Source organism: Barbatula barbatula (genome assembly GCF_947034865.1).
Source record: "Barbatula barbatula genome assembly, chromosome: 5".
Lineage (NCBI taxonomy): Eukaryota > Metazoa > Chordata > Actinopteri > Cypriniformes > Nemacheilidae > Barbatula > Barbatula barbatula.
Window position 1 is genome coordinate 8,692,161 of NC_136769.1, and position 9,945 is coordinate 8,702,105.

Consider the following 9,945-nt stretch of genomic DNA (forward strand, 5'->3'; position numbering starts at 1 on the left):
ACCAATCAGTGAAGGGAAAATCTATCGCGTCCGCCTCAAACACCCAATCACAGTTGAGTAACCAAGAGTCGCGGTGCAGATTTAAAAGTAAAATTAATCTCTTGTCAACACATTTGGGACAGAAAAAATACGCGATTTCAACCGGGAGTGATGCACGGTAAGTTAAATTGACTGTTTTTACTGATTAATCAACACGTACTCGCCTTTCTCTATTTATGAACAAACAATTATGTGGTATGACACGGACTAAACTGCTGTATTTGTCCTCTCAGCGATGCTCTGGAGTCATTTTAGCAAAGCACTAGCCTACAAGCTAGCGTCATTCTTTCTCCAGGCGCACGGGGCCACAGTTTGCATACAGTCGAATTAGAATAACGCCATTATTTAGATAACTTTCGCAATTTGCTTCAGGATTTGCACATGTTTTGTAGTCAAATAAGAGCCGGCTTTCTCCCGTCCCCGCTTGTTTTGTCTAATCCTGTCGAGGTGGTCAGAGATGCAGAACCGGGGACCAAAGTGGTTGCCTAGATACCTGCTTCTCTCCCCATCCATCTGGCAGTACAGGTATCCGATCTCGGCCACGGGTAACCTAGATTCTTGTATTTAAATAAGCGATTTGCAAGGCTAATGTTTGAGTGGAGTCACACCTGACCACTGCAGCTTTCGAGTTGCTGAATAAGCTTTGGAAAGACTAGGTGGACTCTTCTGCATGTGGGGATCAACTCTGCCAAAACGCGGTCACGGGGCTGACAGACGGGCGGATGAGATCAGGCAACTCAAAAGACGAACGCACTGTCTACTAGTTTAGACTCGGTAAACAGACTGTCACGCTGTCCTCCGGCTCTCGTGGATTTTGTGTTTATATAAACGTGCATGCGTTTTCACGACATGCGTTGTGAAGAACTTTGGGATCAAAGGACAACATCATGAGAACCGTCTCACAGATGCCGCTCGGACCGCGCGATTCGATTTCTGCAAGACTGTGACGGGATCGTCCTGCCCCACACCCCAATGTAATTGCCTGCCTTTATTTGTTGTCTCGCTTCTCCCCCTATCCGAAATAACCCCACGCTTTGCCCCACCTGTCCCAGCTTTGTGTAAAACCCCCTTTATCGCCCAGCCTAATTTATCATTGTCTTATAGCGACAGAGCCGCGCTATTTAAAGCTGCGAAATAATACCATAGTTCACGATGACGGCTCTTGCGCAACATCACCCCTATTCTCGCTCGTGTTGGGGGTCGTGGGGCGCCTCCCCGTTTTAGCGCTCGGGGTTTTTTCCACAAACCATGCGAGGAAGAACAGCGATTTATTACTGACTGGTGCGATAAACGCGATAGGGCCTATCGCCTGCGAGCTGTTAGCAAGAGGTCCTGACGAGATCCGGCTCGTGCGCTGCTGGACCGCTGACGAGGAGACAATAGGATGGATGCCGCTAGCCTGATAGCTCAAAAGGTACCGACGTGACATGTTTGCTACGGAATTGAAACGTAGGGGTTGGGTTATTGAACATGTTCGCTTCGTAGTTGTCTGGGTTAAGTTCCCACGCACGGAGAAAAATCGGACGCACGCTGCGTGACCTGAGCTGGGTTACATGTGTCATATGTTCACGGTTACAATGTTTCGAGTGAGATTCGACTCGACTCTTTATTTGACGCAGACGCAACGTTTTAGAGATGGAAAAGAAGCATGTGTGTGCTGTGTTTTCATAAGAGAATCTGTCGTATGTCACCTGGTTAAATTCGTGCTTTGCGTAGTTGAATAAGATGCATGTTGCAGGTCCTTGCTAAAAATTAACATTGAGTTTATTTGTAACATAACCATTCGCCATTGCACATGTGCTATTAAAAGAACGAAAAAACACGGTTCATTTTCCTAAGAGATGTATAAATACAAGCCTCCTACTGGATAATGTTGACCATGTCCGGTGCTGTCATGTTACTTGTAGTATCTGTCAGTTTTGTTTTCTCTTTGTTCATCACATTTTAATGTAGCGTTTAGGGAAAGGTTTCACCTGTGATAGCCTTTTATGAACCTTCAAGCACTTACAGGAATACATCAGCTCTACCCCTCCCACGAGGTTACCACCTTACTTTTAACTGCTGTACCAAAGAATGAACGCCTTCACCCTTGGACACACCGTCCCTTTTTTCTCTTCTTTCTCTCCCCTCCCTCTCCCCCTGCAGTAATCTTTCTAAATCTAAGGCTTGCTAATCCTTTCCGTGTCTATTTTAATACAGACGTTCGTCCGTCCCAGCATCTGCTTCGATGTAAATATGGATTGGGCATACGTAATTTAAGATCCAGTCGTCCTGAATAATTGAAGGATTCCTTACGAAGCAATAACGTAGAGATCACTGAAGGGATGGAGTCCTTGTGGTCAGACAATATTTGAGGAATATGTCCATAACAATAATCTAAGCTTGAATAGTCATATGTTAGTAATATGTACGTGGTCTGTTTATTAGACTTGATGTGATGTCCCTTTTGTGACATCACTGACACGAGTATTAATTATCCCTGTTTAGACAGATAGTGAAGTTGAGCAACATTTCCCGGGATTATGCTGAGCATCGTCGCAGCTGGCTCCATATTTTTCCCAGGCCTTTTTCTCCTGTCCAAGCGAATCCTAAAACAGGGGCTCAAGTGGGGCGAGAAGGATGCCGTCATCGTCTCATCCAGGTAAAGAAAAAGGCCCACAGAAAGCCACGTGTATTTAGAGAGGCTGTCAGGCCCATGCTACCTAATTTGCCAGTATTGAATATACAAAAGGTTTGTTTAGTAACTGCACTTTGAATGGTTTATTTTGGCAAATTGGAAATTTAACGTAAGATATGCTTTTAGTTCCGTTGCACTGTAACATTTCTTGTGCTTTGCAATATTCAGCCTGATGATTCGCCCATTATCTGTTGTCAACTGCTTTACATTTTTAAAGCCTCCTGTCGTTTACTTTTGTTTTTCTATAGTCTTCAGTGTCTCTTTTTCTCTCTCAGACTGGTATCCTCCATTCAAGCCATTATGGCATCCTCTGCTGGCTATCTCATCGCCTGTTCATGTAAAGACATCATCGAGGACCAGTAAGTAACATTCATGACTATGACAGGGTAAATAAAGCTTGGTTTATTGTAGGGATGCACCGATATGTACATTTTGGCAGATAACGATAACCGATGATTCTTTATCATTGGAAGCCGATAACCGATATATTGGCCGATATACAGTATCTAGATATTAATATAACATTTCCTAAGACTGAAACAAAAGGCAAAAAGTGGACAACTGCTTTTATATGAAAACATTCACTGCAGAAAACAAGGTAACCGTACGTTCTCTTTTTTTCCCATGAAAGTCATGTACCAAGTCTACTTTACACTAGTTCAAGATTATTTAACCTTCAAACTTTTCTGGCATATTTCTTATTCACCAAACAAGTTATAGATGTTCTTCCCGAGCAACCCAGAAATGTTTTCTTAATAGCCATATGTCTAACAGGTCTCAAGACAGACAACAGTCTGATTCAAACAATATGATTTTGTTCCTTTAATTTTCACATTCATATATACTGTATTTACATACTGTACCTACATCAACAATGTTTTGCTAAAAGCAGTGAATTATCACGACAGAAAGACAGTACTGTACTGTATTTTAACTGTGAGCAGCATCCAGCTGAAGAAGTTTAACCAGAGGAAATTATTTATTAGTTATCGGCTATAATATATCGGCTTCAATTTTGTAATCTGTCGATACCGATAACATAAAAAGATTGCTATTTACGATATGGCCGATAATTTATTGTGCATCCCTAGTTTATTGTGGGATGTCAAAAATAGACATTGATTTCAATGTAGGGTTTCAGTATGCTCAACACAGCACGCAGTGTCTGTTTTCCCTTGTGCATGTGTGTCTTCATCGTATCTTTGGTTTTATGTGTGTGTGTTGTATTTAAGTATACAGCTGAGAATTATCTGATTTGTATGGAATCGTTCCCAGACGTGTAGGAGTGAAAAGTATTCCCTTCACTCTTGAGTGTTTCTTAGAATGTGCTATTTCTCTAATGCACACCTTGTGTCAGTGTAATCTAATTAGGCTCTCAACCTAATTAGTTTCTTTCTGTAAATCCACTGTGGCACACCAAGCCGAGGGGAAAGAGATAGACTGACAAGATGCTCTGAAACACTTGATTTCTTTTTATGATGGGTTTAGTCAGCTGTTTTAAGTTCGTTCAAAGGTAATGTATGTAAGACTGTCACACCCAAAAGCTAATTTAGCCATGTCAGGCAGGTCTGAATGAATTTATCTCCATATTTTAATAGTTCTACACGGTTAAATTTTTTTTTAGAGGAATCAGTCTGTGAAAGGGTCATTGTAAGCCTCTGGATATTTAGACAGGATAGGAGAACGTCTTTTAACACTGAAAAAATGACACTCTTGGTTTGTAAAGCTCATCTGAAACTCATCTTAAGTGATTTGATGCAGATTGTTTGCGGAAAGCGATTGGTTCCAATTTGATTTAATTTTCCTCACTTCAGTGAATTGTGTCCTGTTTATTTTGTGTCACGACCCAAAGACACTCAAGTTAATAAAGAGCGGCAGCTGAAATAGGTTTGAGCAATCGGGTTTTGTAAAGGATTTTAACCAAGTAAACCTGATTAGTTTTCTTATAGATGCAGCAGTTGGGGAGCAATGGGAAGGCTATGAACTGTAAACACATCTGCAAAGGATGACCTTTGTTATAGGTCTCAGTCAAGTCAAGTTGACGTATTTGAGTTTGTAATGTTTATGGGTGTGATCATTTGTGAAGTAATTCAGTTAGATAGTTTCATATCTAAAATAAATTCTATTTATTCCTGGAAATTGTTCAATACCATCACAGCCTGACTTGCATATTCATAAAATGTATTTGCATGTATAAAACCCTTTGATTTGCTCTTTGTGGCAACCCAGGCTTTGTGGTTAACATATTTGTGGAAAGCATTTTTTTTTTCACATGCCTATAGTTTGTCTAGCTGAGCGCAATAAATATCTGACAATAGTGAGGCCTATTTGGTAGTCAGTAGAGCTTTTATGACACACATATTTGTCCCCCAAAATTATGCCAGAGTACAACTCGAGATAAAAACCTCTAGTCTTGTGACACATTTGAACATGTGTTACTGCTTTTTCTACAACATGGTGTTTGATTTGCAAGTCAAATTTGAAAGGCAACCAAAAATTCTGTGATTATTTACTCACCCTTATGTTGACTTTCTCCTCTTTTAAAAACAAAAGACATTCTGCAGAATATGTTTTTAAAATGCTATCTTTTCCCTGCAATGTAAATGAACAAAGAAGAGTTAAATGTAAAGGACCGTATAGATAAAACACAATTTCGAATGACTTGTGTCTCATAGTATTTTCAAAGTTTCTAACTGTGATTCCTTCATGCACACATTTGTTTCCCTCTATCTAGGCATTGGCTCACCAGCAGCTACATCCTCTTTGCTGTCCCATACTTTGTCTATGACATCTACGCCATGTTCCTGTGCCACTGGTACAAGCTTCAGGTCAAAGATCATGTGGACGAAAGTGAGACCAAACCAATGAAGTCAGCCATCAGCGGCTACCTGCGCAGAGAGTTCCTTATGGTCCTACACCATGTGGTCATGGTTACCGTCTGTTTCCCTGTCTCTGTGGTGAGTGGGATGAGGGCTATGTGATGTGGACACACTAATGTACCCATCTTCCCATAATCACAAGTAGTTGTAAAATATGACCACAGAAGCCAGTCAGAGCAGAACTGGCTGTGTGTTATAGTGCTTTTGGCTTCATGACTGTTTAATAGTGATTTGATGTGATCGTGCTCCGTGGGTGGCGTGAAGTGTGGCTGAGTCAAAATTGTCCCGAACGAGCCTGTGTACTTTCAACCTGTCATTATGCTCTCCATCACTCTCCATTTGTAGCTATGGAGACGGCAACAAGCAACCTGACATGTACATAGCTGTATGGCAGTGAGTGTTTTGGACCGATAAGACCAGAAAACATCTGCAGCACATCTGCTCTTATACCAGAGACCTGCCAAGATTGATCTCCTCTAATGCAAGTTTTCTTTTTCTTTTGTTCTTTTCCTTCTTCTTTTCTTTACCTTTCCCCTTCCTGTAGTTTTGGAGACAGGGTAAGGGAGATTATTTCCAGGGTGTGATGTTCATGGCAGAACTTAGCACTCCATCTGTTTGCCTGGGAAAAATACTCATCCAGGTACTACAATAACTTCCTTCTTTCATTTTTCACTTTCATTGACTTTAATAAGCAGATTTGCAGCTTCTCTCTCTCTCTCTCTTGCTAGTTTATATGCAAAATCTCAGATCTGAATGGTTTAACAGTAGTCAGGTCGCCTGCTCCGGTCTGAAGTACCCTATTTAAAAGGGTTTGATTTACTTTAACAATTCAACCTTGCGTTCTCTTGTTCAGCTGTCTTTAATGTTAAATTACTAATGGGACTTGTCGAATCAAGGGTGGACACCCGGGTGCACTGCTCTGCCTATTAACATTTTCTACCTGTTTAACACTCTTGTTCTGTCTATTTCTTGCTCTCTCTCTTTGTTGTTTCTTTGGCTCAGTACAAGCAGCAACACACTCTCCTTCATAAAGTCAATGGAGCTCTTATGCTGGTCACTTTCTTCATCTGCAGAGTTCTTCTCTTCCCCTACCTCTACTACGCCTATGGCAGGTATGATCACCATCTAACATACTCAATCCTTCAGTCTGTTACTGTCACTTGTATTTCAGTTTTTCCTTCTATAATGCCTTGAAGTATTGTAATGTTACTATAGCAACATCAAAAATGTGAAAACCACATCTTGCCTGCACAAGTTACGCACATTAAAATGTATTCAATATAAATCTACGAGCTGAAATTTGTTTGTGCATGTGTACAGGTATGCGTCCATCCCATTCTACATGGTGCCGCTGTCTGTACCCTGGCAGTGTAATGCTGGCGCAGCTCTGCTCATGGCCCCACAGGTCTACTGGTTTTCCCTCATCTGCAGGGGCGCCTTCCGTCTGTTCACCAGAGCCTCGCGGCACAGAAGGGCCCCCAGCAGCACAGACACTGAGCCTAAAACCTCATTCCTGCCCCCTGCCAACGGATACAGCCCTAAAGAGACCGACTCACACTGAAGAGAGGGGTAGATAGAGGGAGTTGGTAGGCACAAGGTTCTTAGATTAAAGTCTCGGTAAAGAGAGGAGTCAACAGACAAATTAACTGTGAAGATATGTGCGCCTGTTATTTACCCTCTTCCTCGCCTTAAGAATCCTCCAAGCAAAACTGCAGACAAAGCAAACATGCAGATCTCCTTTGTTCAAGGAAATCTGATCTGCTGCATTGCAGGGTTAGCGCATCATTTGTAGATTTCCATTGTCACAAGCTGTTGAAAAACAGGTGTGGATACAGTGAAACAGTGTTTGAAAATAAGTGACGGATGGAAATGGATACATCACTTCTCATTTCCTCTCTTGACTCTCTCTGCCACTCTTCTTTTGTCTGTTTTGCAGTTGCCGAAAAGGGAACAGCGATTCCTCGGCCGGTTTGTACATACGTTTTAATATTTATGTTGAACATCATAGATCTATTTATTTTAGACTTTTGTAGAATCTGTTAATTTATTATTTTTCCACGTTACGGGTAGATTAGGTTAAATGCTACGAAAAACGTCAGTTATGTTATTATTCAGCCATTGAGATCCTTGCGTGGCCTGGTGCCATCTCTACCAATTCTCCATCTTCTCCTGTTTTCCCTGTTCCGGCCGCTTATCACACTGCTGAAAACGAAATGGAAGCCGCTGCGTGCAGTTTGATAGTGAATCAGCAGTTATGAAGGAGGAGGGGGACATTTAAAAGATTTGGATGGTGCTGAGGTAATGCATTAGCATATCTGCACTGCATTACTCCAATCCTTTTAAGATCGTTGGACAGGGGAGGCAGGGAACGAGACGCACTTTAAAAGTGTGTACTCGAAAACCAAGCTGTACTTGCCAAGACACTTGGACAGACCTCAGGCAATCGGTTAGTACAGTTTTGCGCAAGAAGTGTACACGGTCCTTTCAGCAGATTTCCACACGACTAAATAGATTCCGTGCTACCACTAAAGTGATTGTAATCGACACATTGAATTGGTAGCAGCACATTTATTCTCCACCCTTTTCCGTGAGATCATTCTTAACATCCAAATGCGTCCCAACAGCCGAAGATACCCTGATGACGTGTGATGTCATCAATTAGTTCCCACCTAGTGTCATCGGTGTAAGAATGATCTTTTAGCAACTCTTCCCGCAGGGCAGGCTTGTCTGTTGCGCTGTACTCACAGACGGGGCTGTCAGCTTGATGTTAAACAGTATTATTGGTTTCTGAACACAGGGAAACTTGCACTGAATTCTCACAAGGTGCGGTGCTAAACAAACACGCATGTCTGTTTTGAGACACCTGGAGGAACTGTATAAAGAGATCCTCTCAGATGTGAGAGGGTTTAGTTCTTGACCGCTATGATTGAAGTCTTACAATAGATTAGTCATGTTTCTATTACTCCGTTTTTATTTGGGGAATTTATACTTCGAGCTTATGCCCAAAGGCATCAATGTAGCCCTCGAGATATTGCATTCAACATACTCTTGAAGTACCATTGGATTGTTTCACACTAGGGCATCACAACACTAATACTAACTGTTTATTTATTCTGATTATTTATGTATTTATTGGACTGAATGTACATATGAATACACATTTAAATGTTCTTCTGAGTGGACTTATTTTCCTGTAGTTGCCTGAAGACTGTCCTGTAATTCTGATTCTCCCAGCTCAAATATACTCTGCTCTCCTGCTGTGATACTGCGTTTGACCTCCTTTTATTCAGACACAAAAGCTCTGTGCCACCTGCTTTGTGTGCGTGTTTGTGTGTGAGAGAGAGAGAGAGAGAGGGAAAGAGCAGCAAACACTGACTAGGAAAGTAATTTCAATGTGTGTTCAACATTTCAATAAACACTGAAAAGGTTTTTAAGCACCATGGAAATAATACTGAGCCTCAATGAAATAAAAAAGATAGTCTGTCTATTTAAGTGTAAATAGCACTTGGTAGAAAATATTTACGTTCCCGCCCATCAGTATCTGTTTGTAATAGAGAAAGAGAAGGATGACACCATCGATTCCTATGGCGTACTACAGATGCCGGAGAACTGGGTTCAATTCCAGCCTAGCAACATTTTTATTTTGCCTTTTCCTATCACATATCAGATAATTTCAGACATTTGTTTTTTAAAATTAAGAATGCATTTGAAAATGTATAAGTGTAGGATAAAGTTAGGGCTTTATTATCTCAATTAATTGCCACCATTTTAATAAATGTAATCATTTACACTGTTATTATATCATAATGTGTAATGTACAACAACACTGATGTGCAAACGGTAGCTGACACTATAAGACATCAATAACATCTATCTACTTAATCCAAAGAAAATACAACTCTTTTATTTTGTGTAAAGCATATCAAAGTACGGAAGAAAGACGGGTTCTGCTTTACTGGGGCTTATTTACTCTCCAATAAAGTTAAAAAATAAACCTCTGCTTCCACAAACATTCATAAAAATAAAGAGAGTTGGTCGTAGCTCTCTCACAATGTTTAGCACACGCAAACGAGTCCTCACACCAGTTTCTCTCTCAAGATTTTCTCTCTTTCTCCTGAAGCCACTTAATGCAACAAGTCAGGTGTGTGTTATTTGCATTTGACCCTCACTGCTCCTCTTCCAACTCTACTGCTGCAGACTTTGCTGAACCCATCCCAATATCGCGAAGAAATGTTGCTATTTTCACTTAGTGTAGCAGAACCTACTGTTATTTAGTGTAAATATCTGCTGCCAATAAATCATTATGGAACCCGAAGTTAAATAGGTAAAATGTTTATTTTCTTTCTTTTT

The 9,945-nt window shown here is 41.0% G+C and overlaps 1 protein-coding gene across 3 annotated transcripts; it reads left to right on the plus strand.

The window, feature by feature from the left end:
* The first annotated feature begins 49 nt into the window (after positions 1-49).
* tlcd3ba (TLC domain containing 3Ba) lies at positions 50-9,920 on the plus strand. 3 transcript variants are annotated; one of them, XM_079457263.1, is made up of 7 exons: positions 50-157; positions 2,527-2,680; positions 2,992-3,075; positions 5,451-5,673; positions 6,140-6,235; positions 6,598-6,707; positions 6,916-9,913. In XM_079457263.1, exons 2-7 carry the CDS (start codon positions 2,562-2,564, stop codon positions 7,154-7,156), a joined length of 873 nt encoding a protein of 290 aa, XP_079313389.1. In that variant the 5' UTR covers positions 50-157; positions 2,527-2,561; the 3' UTR covers positions 7,157-9,913. The 3 variants fall into 3 exon arrangements, with proteins under 3 accessions (XP_079313389.1, XP_079313388.1, XP_079313390.1); XM_079457262.1 differs by lacking the exon at positions 50-157 and adding an exon at positions 714-1,013 and having other exon boundaries at positions 6,916-9,920; XM_079457264.1 differs by lacking the exon at positions 50-157 and adding an exon at positions 727-1,453 and having other exon boundaries at positions 6,916-9,038.
* Positions 9,921-9,945: the final 25 nt, after the last annotated feature.

Excerpts from the sequence above, each read along its gene's own strand:
- tlcd3ba (XM_079457263.1), top strand. The coding sequence starts at position 2,562 with ATGCTGAGCATCGTCGCAGCTGGCTCCATATTTTTCCCAGGCCTTTTT. Across the intron at positions 3,076-5,450 it reads AAAGACATCATCGAGGACCA|GCATTGGCTCACCAGCAGCT; the intron begins GTAAGTAACATT and ends CCCTCTATCTAG. Across the intron at positions 6,708-6,915 it reads CTCTACTACGCCTATGGCAG|GTATGCGTCCATCCCATTCT; the intron begins GTATGATCACCA and ends GCATGTGTACAG.